Here is a 27,514-nt window from a genome sequence, read left to right as displayed (position 1 = left end):
GTGGAAGCTCATTCTTGGCATCAGAGTTCATACTCTGCTCATGTTTGCCTCCACCATTCAGAGGGGAAACCGTGGATGGTGATCACAGAATCATAGAGTTGGAAGGGACCACCAGGGTCATCTATTCCAACCCCCTGCACAATGCAGGAAATTCACAACTACCTCCCCCCCACACCCCCAGTGACTCCTACTCCATGCCCAGAAGATGGCCAACATGCCCTCCCTCTCATGATCTGCCTAAGGTCATAGAATCAGCATTGCTGACAGATGGCCATCTAGCCTCTGCTTAAAAATGTCCAGGGAAGGAGAGCATACCAGGTGGTAAACCCGTTCTACTGAGGAACCGCTCTAATTGTTAGAAAACTCTTCCTAATGTCTAGATGGAAACTCTTCTGATTTAATTTTAACCCGTTGGTTCTGGTCTGACCTTCTGGGGCAACAGAAAACCACTCAGCACCATCCATCAGGATGTGTTAGTTTAGGAAGTCTACAAACTAACTCCGGTTAGTTAATTAACATCTTTATCAGGGTGCTGTAACAAACTGGGGTTTCCTTCCCTCTAATGGGGATTATGAACAGGGATTGAACAGTGTCTGTGATCTCTGAACACTCAGGAAATGTTTATCAACAGGGGCTCAATCTTGATTTTCTACCCCAGGCACCAAAAAACATCCTTGTTCTGCACAGGGCCTTCCTTTTCTGCCTCCCTTCCCAACCTGTGGAAAAACAGGAGCGCAGGCCAGGAAACCACAAGGTCTCGTGTACTCTGAGGCCAGGCCACTCCATCAGCGGAACAGCCCTAGAAAGACCCATGCCAGGTGGAAGCCCCCAGCTTTGCCCAATGAATAGATGCTGGAGCGCTCATACTCCACAGCTACTTGATCTCCAAAACCCCTCCCAGGTTAACTCTACCAGGACCTCCTTGATAGTCTCTGGAGAAAGGAAGCGCTTACCTTACAGCTGCTGTCGTTGTAACAATACCACTTGTCATTAGGGTTTTTGGCATAAGTGACGTAGTGACCTCCTCCCATAATTCCTGAATGGCACTGGAAAAAGAAAGGCCCGGGTTACAAGAAGGGAAGACCCTCCGTCTGACTTTCTCAAGTTTGCGACATCCAATGCACTTTCAAAATTAGTTCAAAGTTTATAATGCAGCTCTTATGCCCTATAAGGTAGAATTCACCTTTATCACCAAGTATTACTGACACACATTCAAAGCCCATCTATGAAATCACAAGGATTAAAAATTTGGTACTTAAAAAAAAAAGCACCCAATCACACTTCCTGTGCCTAAGGTGATGCAATCACACAACTGCAAAAATACACACAACCTTGGATGTAAACTTTTCAATCCTTCGACTCATTTTTCTTGCACTGCAGACTGCCTCTTGATTTTTTACGATACTCAGTATGACCTTTGGCATATTGCAAAGGAAAAAACAGAGTTTCACTTACCTGTAACTGTTGTTCATCTGGTGGATCTTCTAGGCAGGCACACATTGTGGGACTGTGCAGGCGCAGGCCAGCCACGGATAAGATTTGTCAGCTTCCAGCAAAATCTAAAAGAGAGTGCTCCCCCTCCCCTTGGGGCATGCAATCTCCCCACCCACGGTCACATGACCCAAGGGGGAGGGAGCACTCTTCCCTCCAGTTCTCCAACCTGCCGCCACAGAACCAACCACTGGTCTAGCAGAGAGGTCCCACAGCGGGGAAGGAGGGAGGGATGTGTGCCCGCATAGAAGATCCACCAGATGAACAACAGTTACAGGTAAGTGAAACTCTGTTTTTCATCTGCGTGGCTTCTATGCAGTCCCACATTGGGAGAGTAGCGAGCTCGCTTACCAGGACGGTGGGTGTGGGACAGTCACCGAAATAAAGACCGCAGTACGGCACGTCCCACGGCTGCATCTCTTGCAGAGTCCACATCCAAAGCATAGTGTTTCATAAACGTATAGAGTGTGGACCAGGTAGCAGCCTTACAGATGTCCCGGAGATCTGCCGCATACGCTCTGGTAGAATGCGCTTTGATCATAGGAGGGCACTCCTGGTGAGCAAACTCATATGCCATTTTGATGGTTGACGTGATCCACCTTGAGAGGGTCTGAGGAGAAGCACGACGACCCTTGCGTGTCCGCCGAAGCAAACAAAAAGGTTGTCATCTTTACGGAAGTTCTGAGACCTTTTAATGTAAAAAAGAAGGGCTCTGCGGACATTGAGGGAATGTAATGCTCTATCAGCATCAGAGGATGGGTGAGGGGAAAAAACGGGAAGGACAATGTCCTGTGTAAGGTGGAAGGCTGAAACAACCTTAAGTAAAAAGGAAATCTTAGGCTTTAATACTACCCTATCCGAGTGGAACTTAGTATAAGGAGGGGAATGTGACAGTGCTGACATGTCGCTCACCCTCCTTGCCGAGGTAATGGCGACTAAAAAGGCCACCTTGAACAATAGTAAGGCCAATTCGCAAGTAGCTAATGGCTCAAACGGAGGTCTCATGAGTTGTGAAAGGACTAAGGAGAGACTCCACTGGGGAACTGGTGGAGTGACAGGAGGGTACAAGTTATTAAGACCCTTCAAAAACATTTTGGAAAGGGGATGAGAAAAAACTGAGAAGGAGTCAATATCCGGATGAAAAGCTGATACTGCAGCTAAGTAAACTTTAATGGAAGAATTAGATAAGCCATCATTTTTGAGGGATAGAAGGTAATCAAACACAACAGACAGTGGGCAATTGATTGGTGAAATATTTTTAACCTTAACCCAATCAAAAAAACGTCTCCATTTAGCGTCGTAGGACCGCCGTGTGGAAGACTTTAACAAATGCAGCAGGACCTTAGCTACCCTGTCGGACCACTGCCCCGGGGTAGCACCCTCCAGGCCGCAAGCTGCAGGTCTGGGGGGGAGTGGGAGGGATTCCTCGGAAGAAGAATGTAATTCCCTTGTGCAAGTGACATGAGCACTGCGAACCATGACCTCCTGGGCCAAAACGGAGTGACAATGATGGCATCTGTCTTGTCGTGGTTCACCTTGGCTAGGGCCTTGTGAAGTAGAGGGAATGGGGGAAAGAGATAAAACAGAGCCCGGTTCCAAACTGCCTGAAAGGCATCTCCCACTGAGCTCGGGCTGGCTCCCGCCCTCGAATAGAACCTGGGACACACTGAGTTGAGGTGTGTGGCAAAAAGGTCTATTTGCGGACAACCCCAATGGCGGAATATTTGGTGACGACAATCGCTGCTCAGGGTGAGCTCGTGCGCTTGATTGGGAAGGCGACTTAGAGCGTCTGCTAGTGTATTGCTCTTGCCCGCAACGTGAATCGCTACGAGAGTAGCGCAGTGAGCTATGGCCCATTCCCAGATGTCGCTGGCTTCCTTGGAGAGCGAAACGGACCCTGTGCCACCCTGCTTGTTTATATAGAACTGGGCGGTGGAGCTGTCTGTGGCGATCTGAATGTGCTGTCCGTCCAGGTGCCCTGTGAATGAAGACAGAGCAAGACGGATAGCACACAGCTCCAACAAACTGATGTGCAACCGGGATTCTAGGGAAGACCAAGTACCCCAGGCCGTAAGATCACCACAATGAGCTCCCCAGCCTGACAGGGAAGCATCTGTGAACAGGTACCTCTGAGGAGAAGGGCGATGAAAGGGGACACCTGAGAGGATGTTGGCATCATGTGCCCACCACTGCAAGGAAGAAATAACATATGTAGGGATGGAAAGGTGTTTGTATTGGGGATCAACATTGAGCCTGAACACCTGGAGGAACCAGTTTTGGAGCGGGCGCATACGGAGCCTTGCAAACTCCACCACGGCCGTAGTAGAGGCCATGAGGCCTAACAATTTCTGTATATGATGGGCCATTTGAAACCGTTTTTTTGTGAATTTAGCCACCATTTTTTGGATGGTGCGAGCCCTCTGTACAGGGAGGAAGGCTCTGGCTTGGACAGCATCCAACTGTGCCCCAATGATGGTTTGTATTTGCGCAGGTACAAGCTTAGACTTAGAAAAATTAACCAAAAGACCCAGATTGTTAAGGACTGAGAGGATTAAGTCCACCTGTGTGGCCAATTCCGATTGTGAAGGACCCACTACCAACCAATCATCAAGGTAGGGAAATATTACGCAACCCTTCAGAGCAAGGTGGACTACCACCACTGCAAGGCACTTCGTAAATGTCCTGGGGGCTGTGGACAACCCGAAGGGCAACACACTGTACTGGTAACATTTTCCATTGCATTCAAACCTTAGGTATTGGCGACACTCAGTATGAGTTGCGATGTGGAAATAAGCGTCGCGGAGATCTAACACCACGAACCACATATGTTTATCCAGGAGGGGAAGCACTTCTGGGAGCGTGAGTACAAGGAACTTCCTGGTCATAATAAAGGCGTTAAGGTCCTGGAGATCCAGGATAGGGCGCTTCCCCCCTTTTTTATCCACAAGAAAAAAGTGGGAGTAAAACCCGTGATTCCGTTCTGAAGGTGCAACCTCTGAAATGGCTCCCTTAGACAGGAGAGTGGTAACCTCTTGTACGAGTAGGTTTGGGGCTGGCGAAAGGGAGCGGCCCGTGGGCCTGTATGGAGGGAGCGGCCCGTGGGCCTGTATGGAGGTAACATATCAAATTCTATGAAGTAACCAACATTTATTATTTTGAGAACCCAAACATCAGTGGTAATAGCAGACCATGAATGGTAGAAAGCTGACAGGCAATCAAGAAAGCAAGCAGACACGTCTAGTCATGCCTGCTTCAGTTTGTTGAAATGGCCGGGAAACCCTCTGGGGCCTTTACGGACCCTGGGTTTGGGTGGGAACTTCCTGTCCTGCTGCGGGTGGGGAAAGGACGGGCAGAAGGAGGGTTGTTGGAAGGAACCCTGGCGACGATGTGGGCAGGAAGATTGGTTGGCTTGACGGCCAAAATAACGCCGCTTAAAATCGGGACTTGGGGAGCAATCCCTAAGGATTTGGCATTTGTTTTGTTCTTTTTCAGGTGATCCAGGAAAGTATCAGTTTGGTCGCTGAACAAGGATGTCCCTTCAAAAGGAAGGGCCTCAATAGGGGCTCAAGTGTCATAGGGGAGAGCAGACTGGCGCAGCCAGGCATGCCGGCGAATGACAATGGCAGAGGCAATGGCTTTACTAGAGGAATCCGCCACATGGCGTGCAGCTGTAAGCTGTTGCCTTGCGAGGGACATGCCTTTGGACTGAATGGCTACTGCCGAGGGACGTTGATGGTCGGGAAGGATGGAGATTTGAGGGGATATACAATTCCAGAGGGAGTACTGATACCTGGCCATGATGGCAAGGAAACTGGAAATGCAGAGACCCACCGCAGTGGAAGTGTAAATTTTTCTGGCAAGGGTATCTAGTTTACGGCCTTCCTTATCCTAGGGTGAGGAGTGTGCTCCAGACCTATATCTACCAGGCAAAGCCTCCACTATTACGGAATTAGGAGGGGGATGCTGGTAAAGAAAAGCAGGCTTAGCCCAGTTGTTACGGATCACTTCCAGAATGCTCTTTATCATAGGAAGGGCCACGGGGCCTACGTCAGGGTTATGGAGGATATCCATAATATCATCCATAGGGCCGGAGTCCTCTGGCTTAAACTCAATTTTGAGAGCTTTCGCCATGTGGATGAACTGCTCCGCATATAAACGGACATCTCCCGTAGGAGAGAGCGGCTTAGAGTCCCCAACAGTATCCTCGGGTGAGGGAGCTGAAGTGCGGGATTCCTCAGCCTCATCCTGGGAGTAGGAGGCGTCATACTCGGATGGATCAGTGTCCCTTGACATAGAAGGAGACCTGGAGAGGGGAGGCTTGCGAAGCGACTCTTGCCTTGGACGAATGGAATCCTTGGAAAGATCATCAGGACGATGAGACGGTGTGTGTCGACGCCGACGAGAGCCTCCAGAAGGCGAGCATGACCGGGAGCGTCGGTGACGACGACGGTCGACCGAAGAGCCCGAGCAGATGGAAGGAGTAAGATATCAGCGTCGAGAAACCTCTCGATGCTGACGAGAGGGAGACCGGCTCCTAGAGGAGTAGCGGCGCCTCAGGCTGATCGGACTGCGTGAACGAAGTGAACGGCTATGTCCGGTGTTTGGCTGTTTGGATAAAGAACGGTGAACATCTGTACCAAGTGGATGAAGTGAACGCCAATGTCCGGTAACTGACTGTTTAGATGATGACTGGTGTTGTTGAACGGCTGGGGTACGTGAGCGGGATGAACGGCTATGACCGGAAGAAGACTGTCTAGATGAAGATCGATGAGAGTGGGAGCAGCGAGAAATGGATCGGCGCCGACGACTGGATCGGCCCTGACGGCTCCGACGGGACGAACGGCTCCGACAATGGGATCGACTCCGACGAGAAGATGACCGGCGTCTGCAGGAAGCGGATCGACTCTGATGATCGGCTCAACGTCGAGAAGAAGATGGACAACGAGAAGAAGATCGACTCCGATGGGTAGATCGGCGACGGCGCGAGTTCGACCGATGCCGAGTGGATCCGGACGAAGCCGGAGATCGAGACTGGCGCCGAGAAGTCGATTGACGCCGAGGCCGTTGGCCGGGCTCGAGATGGGACGAACCCTTAGGAGACTCCGCTTGGTTCCTTCCAACCGAACGTTGGGAGTCTTGATGAGCACTCATAGGAGGGGGTGGTTGATCGGCACCGACCTGGAGCTCTGTAGGTTTTGCCCGAGGCCCTTTATCATCAGGACTTGGGGACTTGTTAAGCACCGGAGGCACATCTTTATAGAGGTGAAGGAGGTGCTGTTTGAACTCAGCCGAGTCTTCCTGGGCCCTGCTCAGACACGGAACCGAGGGGGTAGCCAGGGAATGAGGAGGCGAATCCTCGATGGTAATGGGCTGCTGTGCAGCTTCATCGGGAGCTTGCAACTCAGATGGACGAGGCGAGCGAGGCGACTTGGCGTGGGATCAGTGTTGAGGGGATGCCGAAGGCGATCGGCGTCGAAGGGACTTCGGCGACCTCGAAGGTGATCGACGCCGAGGCGATTAGGAGCGGGAAGCATGGTGTGATGAACCGCGGCCATCTTGCAAAACCAGAGCAATAAACTTTGCTGGCCGAATAACGATGGAGGAAGGCTTCTTAGAAGGGCCAACTTTTTTGGACTTTTTTGTAGTGATCCCACATCGAGTTGGGACTTACCAGTTGAAGTACCCGGTTCAGCAGAACGACCTCGTGGGCGAAGCGACTCTTTGTAGAGAAATTAATCGAGTCGACCGAACCCTCAAGGTCTTATTGGTGAATTTGGAGCAACTTTTACAAGTTGCCGGAATGTGGCCTTCCCCCAGACAAGGAGGCATTCACTGTGGGAATCATTCTTCGCCATCTTAGTACCACACACACTACATTTCTTGAAAAGTGGAGCTTTTTTGGGCTCCATGGCTAGAGGAAGGTGCTGACATGTTCTCTCTCCGTGGCGGCAGAAAGAGAACTGGAGGGAAGAGTGCTCCCTCCCCCTTGGGTCATGTGACCGTGGGCGGGGAGATTGCATGCCCCAAGGGGAGGGGGAGCACTCTCTTTTAGATTTTGCTAGAAGCTGACAAATCTTATCTGTGGCTGGCCTGTGCCTGCGCAGTCCCACAATGTGGGACTGCATAGAAGCCACGCAGATGAACCTTATATATTGGATACCTACAGTACCTGCTCCCAAAAGTCGTACATATTTGCCAGCTCTCTCAACACATCCTGGATGCGACACTCAAAAGCGAGCAATCTGAAACACAATTTCAATATTGTGCCTGTAAGACAGGCCTCCTGGTTCTGGAAAGTAGCCAAGTCAACCATGGCCACCCTTAGCAAGGCCGCTGTGAAGAGGTGTTCCATGTGACACTAAAGTATGCTTGTGACATTTCCTTTCCTTTCCTCCTTAGAAGCTCCTTGATTCATAAATCTTGAGCAGCAGAAGTCTAAATCTATTGTTTAAGGGATATAAGGACTGAGATAAATTCTGCCGCTGCCAATGTAGCCTTAAGATTGCTGTCACTTAATAGGGTATTAGCTCAGACACAGAGCTACTAGTCCCATCTGTTAGAAGAGGAATACACAAAGTTGTACACTACGGGTATTCTCCCACCCTCTCACCTGAAGCAGCTAAGCATTGACTTGACACCAGGGCCCCATGGATGTGGCACCAAAACTCGGCCGTTCCCAAGAAAGCTGAACTTTGTGACCCCCGCAACAAGTTTACGTGTCTGCTTATTCTGCATAATTTATTTGGGTTCTGTTAGTTGTGCGTAAATGGGAGGAGTTGTACAGGCCACTGTACCTTCACCTGGTATGTGATTCAGCAGGCACTTCTGGCTTCTGCCCACATGTTTTCTAGCACACCTTTCACAGTCCTGAGGGCTAGAAACTCCTTTTTAAAAAACAAAATCCGAGTCTCTCAAAGCTTAATCCTGTACCCCATGCCCCATTTCAGTACTCTTGTGGCATCTCTGTACACAAAGGCACTGAGGGGGTGCCACAAAAGGCAGGGGGAATTTGAGGCAATTCTGGACAGGAGCCGCAGGAGGGTCCTTGCCAAGTTTATGCTGGCCCCTGATCCCGTTCAGCGAATGAAAAGTGAAGCCCCATCAAGGCCTTTGCAAACTGCAGGGCGGGCTGGAGTGGCCCCAGTGCAGACCCTGTTTATGAATGAAGACAGCTACCGTTTTATAGAGACAAAGCCAGTGCCATGCTTGAGAAACAAAACAGAAAATAAAAGCTGAAAACAGGAACCAAAAGGAGTCACCACTATTTAGCGGATGCCTTCAGCAGGATGACGGTGGCCGAGTTCTCCTGGGTGCTCTTGGAAAGTTTGGCAGCACGGACCTTGCCAATACACACAATAGTAACAGGGACAGCAACGGGTTCAATCAGAAGCTTGGGGAAAAGGCCAGAATGGGAGAGGTTTGCGACGAGGGAGACGACAGTGCCCTTCCACCATGTGTTCCTCGTTTCCAACGCTTCAGGCACCAAAGTCGGTCATCTCTTTGCTGTGGACTAGGGTTTCCCCTCCTTTTCAAAAGCCAAATCCTGCAGTTCCGTCAGACAGGCAAGAGCTACTGTGGAGTCCTCAGGGAGCGTGTTCAATACACACAGCCTGCATTACTCGTTGCGAGTCCTAGCAAAAGGCTTACAGGAAGACAATTTAACTGTCCGAACATATTCCCCTTTGGCACTTGCTCTCTCTTTGTGGGCTGCGTTCCTAACCCACCCCTACCCTTTAAGCAGCTGCACAATGGCAGAGACCCCTCCCCCTCCCCTGCAATCCCCCGAGTCCCTGGCTTTTGGGCACGGCTGTGACTCCTGCGTGGACACACCTACCGAAATTGCATATAGGTTGTAGATGGGGTTATTACAGACTTCTCTTTGGTCGTCTCCGAGCTCCTCCTCCCCGCAGGTTTCGAGCTGACCGTTGATGCTGCCATCGCTGTGCGAGTTCTGTGTGCAAAGGTAGCCATTGGCTAAAGTCACTTCACTGTCCTGAGCGGCAAAGAGTTCGCCCTGGCTGCCTCCCAAGGCGTGCCCCGGTCCCAGGCTGTCTCCATGGTCAGGGGTGACCTTCTGATCCGGATCAGTACCGTTCTCGCGCCCGGCATCCAAGTTCTCTTTGCTACCGGACAGTTTGTTTTTATACAACTGGGGAAGCCGGAGGCGCCCCTTGCCTCTCCCCAAAGTCCTTGGGCTACTGGTTGGGCTCATGGTTTTGCTTGACGGGCAGCCTGCCGAGCATTTCCTCCCGGAAGATGGAGATGCTGGGAAGAGAAAGCGTGGAAAGAGACTGAGACTGACCAGCCAAAGACACTCAGGCTTTAACCACCCCACCCCACCCCCCACACACACAGTTACGAGGGCATACTGGTCACTGATGCAGTAAGAAAAATATTCGAAGGGGGCTCTGGAAAAAATACACAAAACTCGTCGGGCTCATGATTTTGCTTGACGGGCAGCCTGCTGAGCATTTCCTCCCAGAAGATGGAGATGCTGGGAAAAGAAAGCATGTAAAGAGGCTGAGACGGACTGCCCAGAGCCACTCAGGCTTTAACACATGCACACACCCTGGTAGAAGATGCAGCCAAGAAATTAGGAGGTTGAAACTGGGAAGGGCAGCCATGAAGGAGCTAGAAAAGATTCTTAACGGTAAGGATGTGTCACTGCCCACCAAGATAAAGTTAATTCATGCCATCGTATTCCCTATTACTATGTATGGGTGTGAAAGCTAGACACTGAAGAAAGCTGATAGGAAGAAAGTAGATTCCTTTGAAATGTGGTTTTGGAGGAGAGTGTTATGGATACCATGGACTACCAAAAAAACCAAATCAGTGGGTTCTAGATTAAATCAAGCCTGAACTGACCCTAGAAGCTAAAATGACTAAACTGAGGCTTCGTACTTTGGTCACATTATGAGAAGACAAGAGTCACTGGAAAAGACAATCATGCTAGGAAAAGTTGAGGGCAGCTGGAAAAGAGGAAGACCCAACAAGAGATGGATTGACTCTATAAAGGAAGCCACAGCCCTCAGTTTGCATGATCTGAGCAAGGCTGTTAATGATAGGACGTTTTGGAGGACATTGATTCATAGGGTTGCCATGAGTCGGAAGCGACTTGACGGCACTTAACACACACACACAGAAGATGTTCAAGGTGACCTCTAATTCAAACATGAAAAACGTCAACGATTCATTCAACCATTGTGTTTGGTCCGACTGAGGTCAATGGGGCATCTGTTTCTCCAGCACACCCCGTGCGGGACCATAATCCCGGTCTGGGGGCATTCCTCCTACCTTTGATGTTGTTTAAGATGCTTGAAGCGTTGAGGGAGGAGGGGCTGCGGGTTAGAGCATCGCCCTCCCCTGCCCCGCCGGTGTTTGGTGTCTCCACCCGCCGACACTCCTCCTGCAGGGCCTGTGGCAAGGAAAGGTCTTCGGCCTGCGGGGTCAGCACCTTCAGCGCCCAGCAGCGGGGATCTCTTGGCACCAGAAAGGCACTTGGGTCAAAATTCTCCCGGGGAAACTTGACAATTTTCTGGGATTTTATCCAGCGACCATTGACAAACTGGAAGCGCTTCAAGTGGATTATCTAGGGGGCAGAAAAACAGCTGTTCTGTTAAAAACATTATTTCAGCCTGTCCTGCCTGGGTATTCCAATGTCCCTTTCTTTTTTTAATGGGTTTTATAAGACCCTTCTCATGTCTCCCCTCCCCTCCCCCTATCAATAAGATGTCAGTAAAAACAATTTAACCAACATAAATCAGAGAGGAACAGGACTAAAAGCACACAGCCAGAAAAATCCAGTGAGAGAAACTTAGCTGCCCAATCTATTAGTCCATGGTCCAGTCCTCAGTGGCAGAGCAGCTGCTTAGCATGGACAAGGTCCAATTCCAGAGAGGCAGTATGGTGTAGTGGTTAGGGTGCAGTGGTAAGGATCTGGGAGACTCAGGTTTCAGACCCTGCTCTGCCATGGAAGCTTACCGGATGACCTTGGGCCAGCCTCGCACACTCTGCCTACCCTACCTCACAAGGTGGTTGTGGGGACAAAATGGAGGAGAATGACATAAACCAACTTGAGGATAAAGGTGGGATATAAATGAAGTAAATTAAATTCCAGACCCCCCACATCCAAAAGGATACCAAGTAGGTGCTGGGGGAAAAACATTCTCTACCTGAATTCTTGGGAGGTGTCCTGGAGGAACTGTGCGCACCAGGGTGAAGGAATTTTTGCTTTATTTATCTCCCTCTTTTCTCTCCAACAGGGGAACCAAAGCAGCTTACTCCATTCTTCCCTGCTCTTATTTATTCTCACAACCCTGTGAAACAGGCTAGGCTGAGAATGAGTGACTGGACCATGGTCACCCTGCCGGCTTCCATGGAACAGTGGGCACGGGACTCAGGTCTCCCGGATCCTAGTCCAATGTGCTAACCACACCTCCAAGCTAGCTAGATGGGCTCTTGGTCTGAGCCAAGAGGGCTCTCGCACTATTTTGGCTCGGTGGTCTAACATATCTGGCTTAGAACAAGAAGACAACGAAGAAGAAGAGTTGGGTTTTTATACCTCAATTTTCTCTACCTTTTTAAGGACACTCAAAGCGGCTTACAATCGCTTTCCCTTCCCCTCCCCATAACAGACGCCTTGTGAGGTAGGTGGAGCTGAGAGAGTTTGGAGAGAACTGTGACTAGCCCAAGGTCCCCCAGCAGGCTTCCTGTGTAGGAGTGGGGAATCAAACCCGGTTCACCAGATTAGAATCCGCCACTCATGTGGAGGAGTGGGGAATCAAACCCAGATCTCCAGTCCACCACTCTTAACCACCACACCACGCTGGCTCTCAAGACAGCTTTGTGTATTATTAAAGGGAGAGGACACAACTCAGGGGCAGAGTGTGGACTTTGCATGTAGGAGGAGCCACGACACTGCCTGTTAAAATGATCCTGGAGAGCAGGTACAGGAAAGACCCCAGCCTGTCTCCTCGGAGAACTGCCACCAGAAATTACTGGAAATCTAAACAATTATTGTATATCAATATTTTAGAAATGTATATAACAATTGGAGGACTTTCATTTATAGGGTCGCCATGAGTCGGAAGCGACTTGACGGCACTTAACACACACACACACACACACACACACACACACACACATATAACAATTGTCCACGATAGGCACCGCAGGTAAGTACAATATAATCAAGATGATGTCCAAATATCATCCATTGAACAGTCCCAATGTGATAGATTGAAGAAAGCTGATAGGAAGAAAGTAGACTCCTTTGAAATCTGGTGTTGGAGGAGAGTGTTACGGATACTATGGACTGCAAAAAAAATCAGGTTCTAGATCAAATCAAGCCTGAACTGACCCTAGAAGCTAAAATGACTAAACTGAGGCTGTCGTATTTTGGTCACATTATGGGAAGACAAGAGTCACTGGAAAAGACAATCATGCTAGGAAAAGTTAAGGGCAGAAGGAAAAGAGGAAGACCCAACAAGAGATGGATTGACTCAATAAAGGAAGCCACAGCCCTCAATTTGCAAGATCTGAGCAAGGCTGTCAAAGATAGGACGTTTTGGAGGACTTTGATTCATAGGGTCGCCATGAGTCGGAAGCAACTTGATGACACTTAACACACACAATGTGATAGATATGAATTCTTCTTCTTCTGTATATATACCATAGTATCAATGGCTCAAATGTCACCTTCAAGGATGATGAGTATAAAGTTGTGACGTCAAATACAGACCAACGAGGCTACAAAAAGTGTGAGACGGGCATTCTAGATAGCTTTCCCATTTCCCCTTGCAGAATAAGGCTTCCTCGCTCTGATCCACATGTCCTTATTTGTTATCCATTGCAACACCGTAAAAATTCTTCCCAAGTAATTAGTATCACATTCTATGGACAATATTTGGACATCATCTTGTTTATATTGTACTTACCTGCAGTGCCTATTGAGGACAATTGTTATATAAATTTCTAAAATATTGATATACAATAATTTTGTGTTACCGTATATACTTGCGTATAAGCCAAGTTTTTCAGCCCCAAAAAAGGGCTGAAAAAGCCGAACTCGGCTTATACGCGGGTCAATACGGTAGGGGAGGGGAGGGAGGAGGAGGGAGGAGGGAACTTACTGCCGCCGCCGCCGGGCCCATGCCGCTTCCTTCTGCCAAGAGCGGCCTGGGGCGGCCTCCTGCAGCTGCAGGGAGGCTGCCCCGGCCCTCGCCCGGCCACGCCGCCGCTTCTCGCAGCCGAGGGCGGCCTGGGGCGGCTGCCCTGGCCCTCGCCCGGCCGCGCCGCCGTTTCTCGCGGCCCGAGAGCGGCCTGGGGCGGCTGCCCCGGCCCTCGCCCGGCCGCCCCGGCCCTCGCCCGGCCAAGCCGCCGCTCCTCGCAGCCGAGAGCGGCCTGGGGCGGCTGCCCCGGCCCTCGCCCGGCTGCCCCGGCCCTCGCCCGGCCGCACGAGGGCGGCCTGGGGCGGCCTTCTGCAGCTGCAGGGAGGCTGCCCCGGCCCTCGCCCAGTTGTGACGCCGACGCCGCCAGGCCCGCGCCACTTGCTGCTGGGAGCCCAGGTAAGCCTGTGGGGGGGGGGGAGGGGTTATAAGCCGACCCTCGGCTTATACGCGGGTGCCTAATTTTTCCCCATTTTTGGGGAGAAATTAGGCACCTCGGCTTATGCGCGGGTCGGCTTATACACGGGTATATACGGTATATAGTTTGGCCATTGTGCTGTTTTGTTTTGTTCTTTGCTACTAATTTCTGTATTTAGCATAGGGTTATTTTTGTATTTAACCAGAAAGTACTGGGGCTCGACATCCCAGTGGTTTGACTCAGAACAAAGGTGCCCCTTCAGGTGTTTTTGGAGCCCCGCGAAAGGAGATGTGCTTTCAGACACACTTCCAGGAGGGCTTGCAAATGGTACCAGGATAGGGGGAAGCCTCCAGAGGTCCAGCTTCTTGGTGGCCAGGCAGTGGGTCTTGCACTTGGAGCAGTAGTACATCTCGTCCTCGCCTAGCTCCTCTTCGCTGGTGAACGCCCGCAAGCAGCTGTCCAGGTTGATGGGCTCGGCCTGACCCCTCCGGCTTTGCTCCACACTTCTGTGCTCCTCCACTATCTGGGAGAGAGAAGAAACAAGAGTGTAGAACACACAAAGGACAGGATGTATCAGGGGAAATAGGAGTCTAGAAGGGGGTTCTCTTTTCTTAATATGAAAAAGCATTCAAATCCTAACTCCCTGCACGTAGAAAACTACAATATCAGAGGAAAGCATTGTAGCCTGACCTTCTCTGTGGGCTAGCTTTCTCTGGGCAGGGAGTATCCTGCCCAGTATGGAAGAATAATTCCACAAGAGCAAACCACAAAATTTGAGGAATTGTTGTTGTTAACACTAATGTATCTTCATACTCCCGTAGAGCAGGATAAGGTAAAGTCTGTTTGCAACAGGGAACCAATGCTACAGATAAATACCTATTATGAAAAGTACAGAAAAAATACAATCTTGCTTGGTGTTTTTTTTTTTTTTTTTACCCTTTCTTGTGATGTTTGGTAGCGGAGATGAAGCGCTGTAGGGTCCCAATCAACAGCTATGTATGCATTCCCAAGGTAAGCTCCCTCTTCTGTGCAGTCAATTTTACAGCCCCGGCAAAACCTACGTAGGGGAGAAGGAAGGGGCGACTCAGAATGCAAAGCAAAGGGTCCAGATGATGATACCCTCCCAAAAGAGGGTACAGCTACTCTCGATGTTTCGGCACAAGTTCATGAAACTGTTACGAGCAGCTTTCATCCGTGTGGCGGATGATGAACTGATGCAGGAAGAGCCCTGCTTGGTTGTTCGCACCATTGATATTGTGAGATAGAGCAACAGGGTTAGGTTGGCTCAGCTCGTCTCCCTCCAAAAGGGAAAGAGAGATTGAGGGGGTGGGTACACATTTGCACAGACTGGCTTCCCTCAGATTGATTTTGGGTAAGCAGATGTGCTGAGCTGTACAGGCTGAATATCCCTTATCCAGACATCCGATATCCGGACTGATCCAAAAACCGGACGTTTTGAGCTGGTTACTCACAGGCCCTCAGCAGTGCCATTGATGGTTCAATGCACATATAATTAAAAATATTGTTTAAAATTATATTCAGGATATGTGTATAAAGTATATATAAAACATAAATGAATTTCATGTTTAGACTTGGGTCCCATTCCCAAGATATCGCATTATGTATATGCAAAAATTCCACAATATTCCAAAATACAGAAAGATCCAAAATACAGACCACTTCTGGTCCCAAGCAGTCCGGATAAGGGATATTCTTATGCTCGCCAGACTGAATGTCCTGCCAACAGCTGAACTGAGAGGACGATTTGATAAAACTCCATTCTCGGATAGGCTATGTGCATGCGCATCAGAAGCAATTGAGACGATCGATCACCTCCTTTTATTTTGTGATCAATAGTTTGCACCCAGGGCCCTCTGGATTGCTCCTATTCTAACAAGATATCATTTTCCTGTTGACCCCTGTGAGGTTTCATTACTGGTGGGAGACTTGGACCCAGAAATAACTAGATATGTTGCCAAATATTTGGCAATAGTAATGTCCTTAAAGGCCCGATGAAGTTAAATTATGTGTTAAACAGAGATATTATTAACATACTGCTTATACCGCTATGTTTATAAAGTTATTCATTTTTCTGTTATACTTGTAATTTTAAAATGATTTATGAACCCTAAGAATTTAAAGTTATATTGCCTATAATATTTTAACATTCTACAATCATGTAAATTTTGTTTTTATCTTATGTATGTTGCGCTCAAGATTTTTGGTCAGATGATCTTGAAATAAAAGGAATGGATAAGGGATATTCAAGCAGTAGATGAAATTTCAAGTCCAGGAGCATCTTAAGAGACCAACATTTTTTTCCAGGGTATAAGTTGTTCTAAGTGAAAGCTCACTTCTGATGAAGTAAGCTTTGACCTTTAACTCTCACAAAAGTTTATGCCCTGGAATTTTTATGTTGGTATTTAAAGTGCTGCTAGCAGCCTGAACGGCCCAAGCTCACTAGAGCTTGGAAGCTATGAAGGTTGGGCACGGTTAGTATTTGGTTTGGAGAAAACTAAAGAAGACTGGGATTGCTATGCAGAGGAAGGCACTGGCAAACCATCTCTTGCTTTGGAAACCTCCAAGGTCCTGGGGCCACTGTGAGCTGGTTGTGAATTGATGGCACATAATTATTATTAAGATGCTCCTGGACTTGAATTTTGTTTCCCTAGGAAGACTGGCATGAATTGGGGGGGGGGGGAGATTTACCTGTACCACGGACACCAAGCACAGGAGTTGCCGTCCTTCTGAACCACTCGTAGCGTGAACGGGTATTGGTACCCCATGCTGTCATCACTGGGAACAGACAATTATTTTTAACATGTTAAGACCTATCATGATTGTTTTTTCTTATAAGTCACTACAATGCCCAGGAAAGCAGTCCCTCCCCCATTTCATCATTACACCAACCCTGCAAGGTAGGGTCAGGCTGAGCACAAAACCAGTCCAGGTCATCGAGTAAGCTTCATGGCTGAGTCAAGATCGCCAGGATCCCGGTTGAACAGAATCTACTTGCCCTGTGCTAGTTCTTCCTGTCCTTGTTTGTCTGGGTCAGACCTTGCCACACTGATCCATGCAACAGTCACCTCCAGAATGGACTACTGTAATTCGCTCTACGTAGGGCTGCCCTTGAAAACGCTTCAGAGACTGCAGACAGTCCAGAATGCAGCTGTCAGGTTGCTGATGGAAACATCATGGTCAGCTCATATTACTCCAATTTTGCGGCAGCTGCACCAGCTACCAGTTAATCTCCAGATCCAGTTCAAAGTGTTGGTGTTAACCTTTAAAGCCCTTAACGGTCTGGGACCCTCATACTTATGGAACCGCCTCTCCCGTTACAACCCTCCACGCTCCCTTCGGCCGTCCTATAGGGGCCTCTTGCCAGTGCCTGGCCCCAGGATGGCTCAATTAGCTGTCATCAGGAGAAGGGCCTTCTCAGCTGTGTCCCCTACACTGTAGAATGCACTCTCAGATGACACCCGTGCCGGCCAGACTTGTTTAGTTTCCGCAGAGCACACAAGGCCAAATGGTTGAATCATAGAATCATAGAGTTGGCAGGGACCACCAGAGTAATCTTCTCCAACCCCCTGCACAATGCAGGAAATTCACAACTTTCTCCCCCCCCCCACGCCCCCAGTGACAGATGGCCATTTAACCTCTTCTTAAAAACCTCCAGGGAAGGAGCGCTTACCACCTCCCGAGGAAGCCTGTTCCACTGAGGAACTGCTCTGTTAGAAAATTCTTCCTAATGTCTAGACAGAAACTCTTTTGATTTAATTTCAACCCATTGGTTCTGGTCTGACCTTCTGGGGCAACAGAAAACAACTCGGCACCATCCTCTATATGACAGCCCTTCAAGTACTTGAAGATGGTTATCATATCACCTCTCAGTCTTCTTCTTTTCAGGCTAAACGTGCCCAGCTCCTTCAACCTTTCCTCATAGGACTTTTTCTCCAGACCCCTCACAATCTCTGTTGCCCTCCTCTGGACACGTTCCAGCTTGTCTACATCCTTCTTAAATTGTGGTGCCCAAACTGAACACAGTACTCTAGGTGAGGTCTAACCAGAGAAGAGTAAAGCAATACCATCACTTTGCATGACCTGGACACTATACTTCTGTTGATGCAGCCTTTTTAACTTAAAAAATTTGCCTTTTGAAGTCGGCCTTTGGAGTGTAACCCACAAGTTTGGGGTGTTTTGTTAGTGGGATGGTGCCAGCCACATCTTTTAATAGTTTAATATTTTAATGTTAATGTCTTATATTTGTCACCTGCTTTTATGTAGTTTAACTCATTTATACTATTTTAATGTTGTAAGTCACCACGAGACCCTTTGTGCGAGCAGCAACTAAAAAAAATCTAATAGATAAATTAAGATAAAATAAATAAACATTGTACAGAGCGGGTTCCCTCGCTCCCTGTAGCCACCCATTTGCAGCTCCGCCACTCACCAGTCCTGAGCGTGGTTACTGGCTTCCTGGGGAGGGAGGGGACTCGCCAGGCGAGAGACCTGGATCCAGACTGCATCGTACAAGTCCTTCTTCCGCGTGTGCACAGTGCAAGGAACGATCAGAGGCATTCCAAAGAGGCTCGGTCGATTCTTCTGAGAGGAAAGGAAGTACAGTTCCGTCCGCATCTATGTTCAAAATGGAAAAGAACAATGTTAAAAGTAGATTGAATTGGGAAATGAAAAGAACACGTAAGGGATGGCACGCACACACGTGGTTTAGGCACAGAAAGGAGCCCATCTGCTTTTGGAAAAACAAGGAATGAGTAAGGAAACAGCTATTGTCTGTTGCTGGCTGTTCTAGATCGAGCCCATTAAAGCAGTTCTTGTGATATTCTCACAATTTGCGGATGAACAAATCTATGAAGCCACCTCCTACAGAATCAGGCCATTGTTACAGCTAGCTCTTCCCAATCCAAGTTCAACACACCAGCCACAGTGTTGAGCTGACTCCACTTTCTGAAACTGGAGTGAGACCCAGGCCTAAAAGACCCGGGCCCAAATTAAGAATAAGAGTTGAAGGTTTAAGCATAGCTGCAATTGCTTAGCTGCAAAAAGCTGTGTCTGGCATTCACGGCCCTGGCAGGGAACGATAAGGAGAACACAGAAAGTGCTGAAAATCACAACACGGTTCAGTCGACCTTCTGAAGAAGTGAACTACAGTTGCCTAGTTTACTACCTGCCATGGTCTATTATGGGGTGGCTACACATGCAGTATACTCAAGCTAGATAATGTTAGTTTTAGCCAACAGAAGAACTAAGACTTGTCCTTGCCTTATAAGGAATATGTATTCATCAAATGTGAAAAGATATAAATTGTGCATGCCTTGGGGGTGGGGGAGGATATGCTTGGCTTTTGGATGCTTGGGCACCGATTTGTGATCGCAAATAAACCTTTTCCTTTCACCTCCTGGTGTGGTTATTGGCTCGCATGGCAGGAGGGCCCAATCCTGCTAACAGGAGGAAAGGTTGTTAGAGAGAGTAGGAGTCACAAACCATGACCCGATTAGTCTAATCTTCAGAGAGCCTTAAATTCTTTTAAGAGTATGAATCTGCCCTAGCTGGATTTGACCACAACAAAAACCTAGGGTTCCTTATAACTCATCAGCATGATATGCATTTAGGCAGAATTCTACCCACTGGAAAGGGTGCATGCATGCCCACAACAATGCAAAAGATCTTAGGGATGCGCAAGCGCAGCCACTTTCTACTAACCATTTTTCTATGGATGGCAATTATGTAGCCTATGAAGGGGCTGTCTGAAGGAGAGGGCCGGTGACCATTCATCACCCCGTTGGAGAGGCCGTTCTCTGTCCTGCATGGCACTACTGTGTTTGGCATCCCGTTCGGGATCAGGGTAGGCCGGGGAAGATCGCCGTTCATCATCAGCATGCTGATCATCCCGTTAGCTGCTGGCCCGCTGCAGAAATCTAAGCCCAGGTACAAAAAACACAGGGTTAAGGACTTCAATTTACCAGGCTGGTACCATTTAAGAAATGCAAGGAGAGAAGTGTGATTATCATCGAGCTATGTCTGCTCTATTGGATTTGTTTCCCCACTCCTACACATGAAACCAGCTGGGTGATCTTGGGCTAGTCATACTCTCTCAGCCCCACCTACCTCACAGGGTGTCTGTTGTGGGGAAGGGAAGGTGATTGTAAGCTGGTTTGATTAAATGGTAGAGAAAATCAGCATGTAAAAACTAACTCTTCTTCTCTAGAGCTAGCGTGGTGTAGTGGTTAAGAGCAGCGGGACTCTAACCTAGACAACAGTGTTCAATTCCCCGCTCCTCCACATGAAGCCTACTGGGTGACCCTGGGCCAGTCCCAGTTCTCTCAGAACTCTCTCAGCCTACGCGGAGGCAGGCGATGGCAAAACCACCTCCCAACGTCTTGCCTTGAAAACCCTGTGGGATCGCCATAAGTCGGCTGTGGCTTGACGGGACTTTCCGCCACCATCATGTGTGCTCCACATGAAGAACCCAAACTCTGCTACCTGTATAAAAGGGCACAATTTTTCTGTGTGAGTGTATATTTAAGCACAGGTACTGAATTCCTGACCAATGTGGAATCTCAGCCCTAGTTCCCACTGAGCTGGTCAACCTAGGCTAGGGTTGTATCCATTCACACTGCAGGTGGAGGCTTAATGTGACTGAGTGCTCCTTTATATTTAAAAAAGAAACCCAAACTATGCATATAGAAAGCCAGCATGGCAAGGAGAAGGATTCTAGCCCATCATGATTAGCATGTTATGCCAGCTTCCTAGGGAGGTGGTGAGCTCCCGTTCATTCGTCAGGGGTGCTCTAGGCTGATCCTGCATTAAGCAGGGGGATGGATTAGATGTCCTGCATGGCCCCTTCCAACTTCTATATGGAGTCTAAAAAAAAAGAAGCAATCATGTACCCCCCACCCCCGCACACACACACACAGACAGAAGTTGAAGTTAATTCATTTTCAGTCTGAAGGTTCCTTGATGCTGTTAGACTTGTGCTCGGTTTTCCCTGGGATCGATTTGTTTTGATAGAGAACGGGAACCCACCTAAACAGGTCTACTTGGAAGTAAGTCCCATGTCATTCAATAGGGGTTACACACAGGAAAGTGTCCATAGGACTGCATCCACTCTGATGACTATTTATTACTGCTTTACTGGATATTTCATATGACATTTTAAGTGTTGCGTTGTTAACTGCTCTGGGTATTTCCTTTAGGAAAAAGAAGCGGGAATATAAAGCTTCTACACCTTTGGCCTCAAGGAGAAGCAGCCCCTGTTCAACCTCTCTTCGGCTTGGAGGTCCCAAGAGGCATCAGCTGCCTTCTTTCAAGCATCTCCTTCACCTTTCAGTCTTTTAGGGAACTGAATTCAACCATCATTTAGAGTGTTTCTGCCCCCTGACACACAGCCCTACAGGTACGTTGATGCCACCTGCTGCCACGTGGGCTCCTATCTCACATTTTTCTATCAAGCACTGTTTTTTCTCCCTTCCCCACTCCCAATCACTTTTCCCTCTTTTCCAAGGGAGGCCTGGCTCATATCTGCATTTTGTATCGCATCAAGCTGTGGTAGTGGTGGTGCCAAAAGATACTGCCTGGCAGCTGTCCCTAGGTGGCACTCGCCTAAGCTTGCCATCTCTTCAGGGTGAATGTCCAACCTTTTTATTTTACCTGTTTGCACTGGACTGGGAGAAGCCGATATGGGGGATCCGGGGATCGGTACCTCAAACGCACACAAGCCGCTCCCTGATCGAACCTTCTGGTTGTCTTGAGGGAAGTTCTTTGCAAAAGGGGGGGGGGAATTAAATGAGTCAATATGATGAAGCACTGGATAATCTTTGTTTTTTTACGCTCTGCGGCATCCTAAATTTTGTCACCCATTTCAAGTGGACATGTTAGTATCTTTAAAAGCCAGCTGTGATTATTTATGGAAAAGATTTTTACTAGGCCTCTCTACTGTGAACAGCTCACAGAATCCTCAAAACAAGACGTAACTAATCACTGAGCAAATAAATTAAACAACGGTAAAATATCTTGCACCGTCCCAAGCTGCTTGCCTGTTGGGCATGGTCCCTTCTCAAACACCTCCCCTTCTGTGGCAGCCGCTGGTAAGCTCTCCCACCCCACCCCGAAACAGGCTTACGCTTGGCCATCAGAGGTTTCTAGTTTCTAGATGAGATGGGACTGTGCTGACATTGCTCTAATTCATGACTAGCATCAAGACACAGAATTGTAAGGTGGGGGGGTCTTAGGTGGTCCCTCCCTCCCCCATCCCTGCCCTCAGCAGTGGCCTTGAGCGCTGCTAGATGCTCTTTCTAGGCTCAGCTTTCAGCCTAAGGTGGTCCCAGCAACTGTTGTCAAGGGGAAAGCCCGAGGGCACAAGGCAATGAAAGGGGCTCTGAGTACTGTGGGGACACATACACTTGAAGCTGCCTTCTACTGAATCAGACCCTTGGTCCATCAAAGTCAGTATTGTCTACTCAGACAGACAGCAGCTCTCCAGGGTCTCAGGCAGAGGTCTTTCACATCACCTACTTGCCTAGTCCCTTTAAGTGGAGATGCCAGGAATTGAACCTGGGACCTTCTGCAGGCCAAGCAGAGGCTCTGCCACTGAACCACAGCCCCTCCCCAGCACAGACAGCTGTGCAAGGAAGCGCTTTTTAGAAGAGCCTTCGACAGACTATGATATGATGCCCTGTGCCTCTTTTTCATGCACGGAATACCGTTTCTACACTAGTTTGGACATATGTTTGCATCAGCTGCCTTGAGTACCTCAGGGGCGGGGAAAAGGCAGGATTTAAATGTTTTAATGAGATAAATAATAAAACATATTTCTGACGTGGCACTTCATCCCAGTTTGCCCAAACTCTAAGATCAGAGCCCCTAACCAACTCCCTGTTCTCCTTAAAGAAAGGTTTGTGAAATGTCTGAAAAAGCTCCCATGTCAGAATCCACAATCTCCTTTCTCCCCAACACATCAGTGCTTCCTAAAACATTGACATTCATTCCTCATTTGGTTTTGATTTTTTGAAAAATTAATTATTTTCCTTTCCCCTAGATTTAACGGCCACTGGCTACCCATCAACCACTACACGCTTTAAAAAGGGGGAATGAAGTGTGATTAATTATTTTTAGCATCCCGACTTGCAAGCAAAGAGCTGTGACGTCACCTTGATGTTTGAGTTGAGAACTTCCGCCAGGAGGATCTGCTCCGGCTTCAGCCCGCAAAGGTCACTCAGCTGCTTTTTCAAGCCGGTGTACTTTTCGTCCATGTTCAGCCTCAGTCCATACCGAACCGGGGTCGTACCGTCTAGCTTAATTACTTAGGGAGCAAGAAGAGAAGGGTGGGGGGAAAGGCACACTTTAAAAAAGAAAATGAAAGAACAAAACGGGGCAGGTCTGTTATTTCTATGAGATTAGCGAGCGCCTGTTCCCCACTTATCCAATTGTAATGGAAAATTATATCAAGGCAGTGGTACTCTATGGATCGAACCTGTGATAATCCTGCCACGATGTCAGGTTTTAGTTAAAAAAAGCTAACCCTCATGATCCAAAACACACCAAGAAAAAAATCAGCAGGTCTTTTCAGTATCTGTCCTCACAATCCCTACCAAGGTCAAATATGCAAGTATCTGAAATTTGCACTATTGACCTGAGCGTTTCTTTTGGTATGTACCGAAGGGGTGGAAGCCAGTCTGAATAAAACCTGGAAGAATTTCTTTTCAGAGACTGTACAAAGCACGCCTCACATTTTTGGCAATCGATAACGAATCCGTAGCTGACATTCTTTTCACTCCTCTCTTCCTAAATGTTACTGTACGTTTCATGACACTACTGTAACAATTTCATACTGCCATTTGCAAGAAACACACACACGTATTTGAGCGCTCTCTCTCTCTCTCTCACACACACACACAGGCATGTCAGACAACACACAGGGCAGGCAGAGGACAGGAGACTGACAGTGCAATCCTAACACAAGCTACACCCTTCTAAATCCATTGAAGTCAGTGAGCCTAAAAAGGCTTCAATCTGTTTAGGATTGCACTGTGCGTTGTGAATCAGGAAGGCCTCGATCCGTATCTTGCAAAAACTGGTGCTTTCCAAAACAGTGCCCACCAGGTCATGTTGAGTGTTTGGCGCATCCCTGAAAACAAGCATAGCCTGAAGTCAGGGACAATTCCTCCCCCACCCCCAAGCTCAGCAGGGCTGGAGCATGAGTGCACCCATCTTGTGCTGTTGAGGGGCTCAGAGAGCCACCCATGAAATGTAGACCCTCCCTGGCACTCATGCTTGGAGCTGCGGGAGGGTTGCTTGTCCCGGCAGTTGCATGGCACTTTGGAGGCCCCTGAAGCACCTCCCAAGAGCACCACAATTACGAGGCTCCAAGCCAGGTGGGGCAGGTAGGGCTTAGAATATAAGAATATAAGAAAGGCCCTGCTGGTGTCAGGCCTGCTCTCTGCTGAGACAGCCAGACTGTGTATGTTTTGGTTCCACCAGGTGCGTCCCAAGGCCAGGCTTGTTAACTGTCAAATTCCTTTCGCTAACACTGTGGGAACTGCTCTCGTAGGGAGGGTGGTTGCCATGGCTGCCACCACTATCTGATATGACCAATGCTCTTCCATATAGGCCTTAGGACGTGCCTGTAGTTCTCATTCGTGCCAATTTACCTGTTAGCTCTGTATACCTGTAGGTTTTCTAATAAATCAACTCTCTTTTGGACTACTCGTCTGTGGATGTTGTTTATGGGATTACCACGGGGACAGGTGCTTACAGCTGGATCAGACCAAGGCCCATCAAGCCCAGCAGTCTGTTCACACAGTGGCCAACCAGGTGCCTCTCGGAAGCCACAAACAAGACGACTGCAGCAGCACCATCCTGCCCGTGTTCCACCACACCCAAAATAATAGGCATGCTCCTCTGATACCAGAGAGAACAGGTATGCACCATGACCAGCATCCATTCCAACTAATAGCCATGAATACCCCTTTCCTCCATGAACATGTCCACTCCCCTCTTAAAGCCCTCCAAGCTGGCAGCCATCACCACATCCTGGGGCAGGGGGTTCCACAATTTAACTATGCGCGTGAAAAAATACTTCCTTTTATCTGTTTTGAATCTCTCACCCTCCAGCTTTAGCAGATGACCCCGTGTTCTAGTATTATGGGAGAGGGAGAAAATCTTCTCCCTGTCCACTCTCTCCAAACCATGCATAATTTTATAGACCTCTATCATGTCTCCCCTCAGCCGCCTTCTTTCCAAGCTAAACAGCCCTAAGCGTCCTAACCACTCCCCATAGGACAGTTGCTCTAGTCCCCTAATCATTTTGGTTGCTCTTTTCTGCACCTTCTCAAGCTCTGTAATATCCTTTTTTAGGTGTGGTGACCAGAACTGTACATACTATTCCAAGTGTGGTCTCACTATAGATTTGTACAAGGGCAATATGATATCAGCAGTTTTATTCTCTATTCCTTGTCTAATTAAGGCCAGCATGGAATTTCCCCTTTTTACAGCAGCTGCACACTGGGTTGACATCTTCATTGAACTATCCACTACCACCCCAAGATCCCTTTCTTGGTCTGTCGCTGCCAGCACAGATCCATCAGTATATATGTGAAGTTGGGATTTTTTGCCCCAATATGCATTGAAACTCAATATGCAATGAGTTTCACTTACATTGAAACTCATTTGCCATTTTAATGCCCATTCTTCCAGTATGTAGAGATCCTTCTGGAGCTCTTCACACTCTGATTTTGTTTTAACCACCCTAAATAATTTGGTGTCATCTGCAACTTAGCTACTTGACTGTTTAACCCCAACCCCAGGTCATTGATGAACAGGTTGAAAAGCACCAGTCCCAACAGAGATCCCTGAGGCACCCCACTGCTCACATCCCACCATTGTGAGAACTGACCATTGATTCCTACTCTCTGCTTCCTATTTTTCAGCCAGCTCTCAATCCATAAGAGGACTTGTCCTCTTCTCCTGTGACTATGAAGTTTGCTTAGCAGTCTTTGGTGGGGGACTTTGACAAAAGCTTTTTGGAAATCCAAATACACAATATCCACAGGCTCATTCCTGTCCACATGCTTATTGACGCTTTCAAAAAACTCTAAGAGGTTAGTGAGACAGGACCTACCCTTACAGAAGCCATGTTGGGTTTTGCCCAGCAGACCTTACCCTTCTATATTCTTGACAATTCTATCTTTAATAATGCTTTCCACCAATTTACCCAGAACAGACGTTAAGCTAACTGGCCTGTAATTTCCTGGGTCCCCCTGGAATTTTTTTTATAAATGGGTGTTACATTGACCATTCTCCAGTCCTCTGGTACAGAGGCTGATCTAAGGGACGTATTACATATATTTGTTAGAAGTTCAGCAATTTCCCATTTCAGTTCTTGAAGAACTCTAGGATGAATACCGTCTGGTCCCTGTGACTTGTTAGTTTGCAGTTTGTATAGACGTTCTAGGACTTCCTGCCTTGTTACCACTATTTGCCTCAGTTCCTCATTTTCCCCTCTCCAAAATCTCTGTTCAGGAGAAGGAATCCGCCCTGTATCTTCAACAGAGAAGAATTCATTTAGTTTTTCAGCAATCGCTTTATCCTCACTTAGAGTTCCTTTACTCCCATTGTCATCTAATGGTCCAACCGCTTCCCTAGCTGGTTTCCTACAAAGAATTTCTTATTGTTTGTTTTGATGTGTTTAGCAATATGCCCCTCAAAATCTTTTTTGCATCTCTAATTATCTGTTTGCATTTCCTTTGTGCAAGTTTGTGTTTGCTTCTGTTCGCCTCATTTGGGCAAACCTTCCAGTCTCTGAAGGCAGACTTTTTTTCTCTAATTGCTTCCTTCACCTTACCCGTTAGCCATGGTGGTGACCTCTTGGACTTATTACTACCTTTCCTGATCTGCGGTATACAAGCTAGCTGAGCCTCTAGTAATGTGGACCTGAGTAACCCCCAAGCCTTTTCAAGAGATTTAACGCTCCTAACTGTTCCTTTCAACTTCCTCTTTATCAGTTTTCTCATTTTAGAGAAGTTCCCTCTTTTAAAGTCAAAGGTAATTGTGAGATTTCCCAGTCACTTTCCCACTTGCATATAAATTAAATTTGATGCCATTGTGATCACTATTGCCAACTGGCTCAACTACATCCACATCCCGCACTACTGGCATTACCACAGAGTAGTAAATCCAGGATCGCCTCCCCTCTGGTTGGGTCTATGACCAACTGTTTGAGGGCACAGTCATTTAGGATGTCTAAAATTTTTATCTCTTTGGCTTGACTGGAGCATGCATTTATCCAATCAATATGAGGGAAGTTGAAGTCTTCCATTATTGTCGAAGGCTTTCACGGTCAGAGTTCATTGGTTTTTGCAGGACAATGATTCAGCTCAAACCCAACCCCTTTCTGACTATACATTACTCTTCCTACACACTT

General features: G+C 48.1%; 1 protein-coding gene across 1 annotated transcript in view; it reads right to left on the bottom strand.

The window, feature by feature from the left end:
• USP32 (ubiquitin specific peptidase 32) overlaps positions 1-27,514 on the bottom strand; it is a 249,919-nt gene that overhangs the window by 1,222 nt on the left and 221,183 nt on the right. The window contains exons 24-33 of the mRNA XM_056865259.1: positions 23,244-23,395; positions 21,745-21,853; positions 19,798-20,012; positions 18,527-18,711; positions 16,786-16,872; positions 15,013-15,133; positions 14,408-14,599; positions 10,786-11,080; positions 9,326-9,756; positions 954-1,046 (exon numbers count right to left, since the gene is read on the bottom strand). Of these exons, the coding sequence (XP_056721237.1) occupies positions 954-1,046; positions 9,326-9,756; positions 10,786-11,080; positions 14,408-14,599; positions 15,013-15,133; positions 16,786-16,872; positions 18,527-18,711; positions 19,798-20,012; positions 21,745-21,853; positions 23,244-23,395 (1,880 nt within the window). The remainder of the gene's footprint in view (positions 1-953; positions 1,047-9,325; positions 9,757-10,785; positions 11,081-14,407; positions 14,600-15,012; positions 15,134-16,785; positions 16,873-18,526; positions 18,712-19,797; positions 20,013-21,744; positions 21,854-23,243; positions 23,396-27,514) is intronic.

This window comes from Euleptes europaea, chromosome 19, assembly GCF_029931775.1.
Source record: "Euleptes europaea isolate rEulEur1 chromosome 19, rEulEur1.hap1, whole genome shotgun sequence".
In the NCBI taxonomy this organism is placed as follows: domain Eukaryota; kingdom Metazoa; phylum Chordata; class Lepidosauria; order Squamata; family Sphaerodactylidae; genus Euleptes; species Euleptes europaea.
This window is presented reverse-complemented; position numbering and strand designations above follow the sequence as displayed.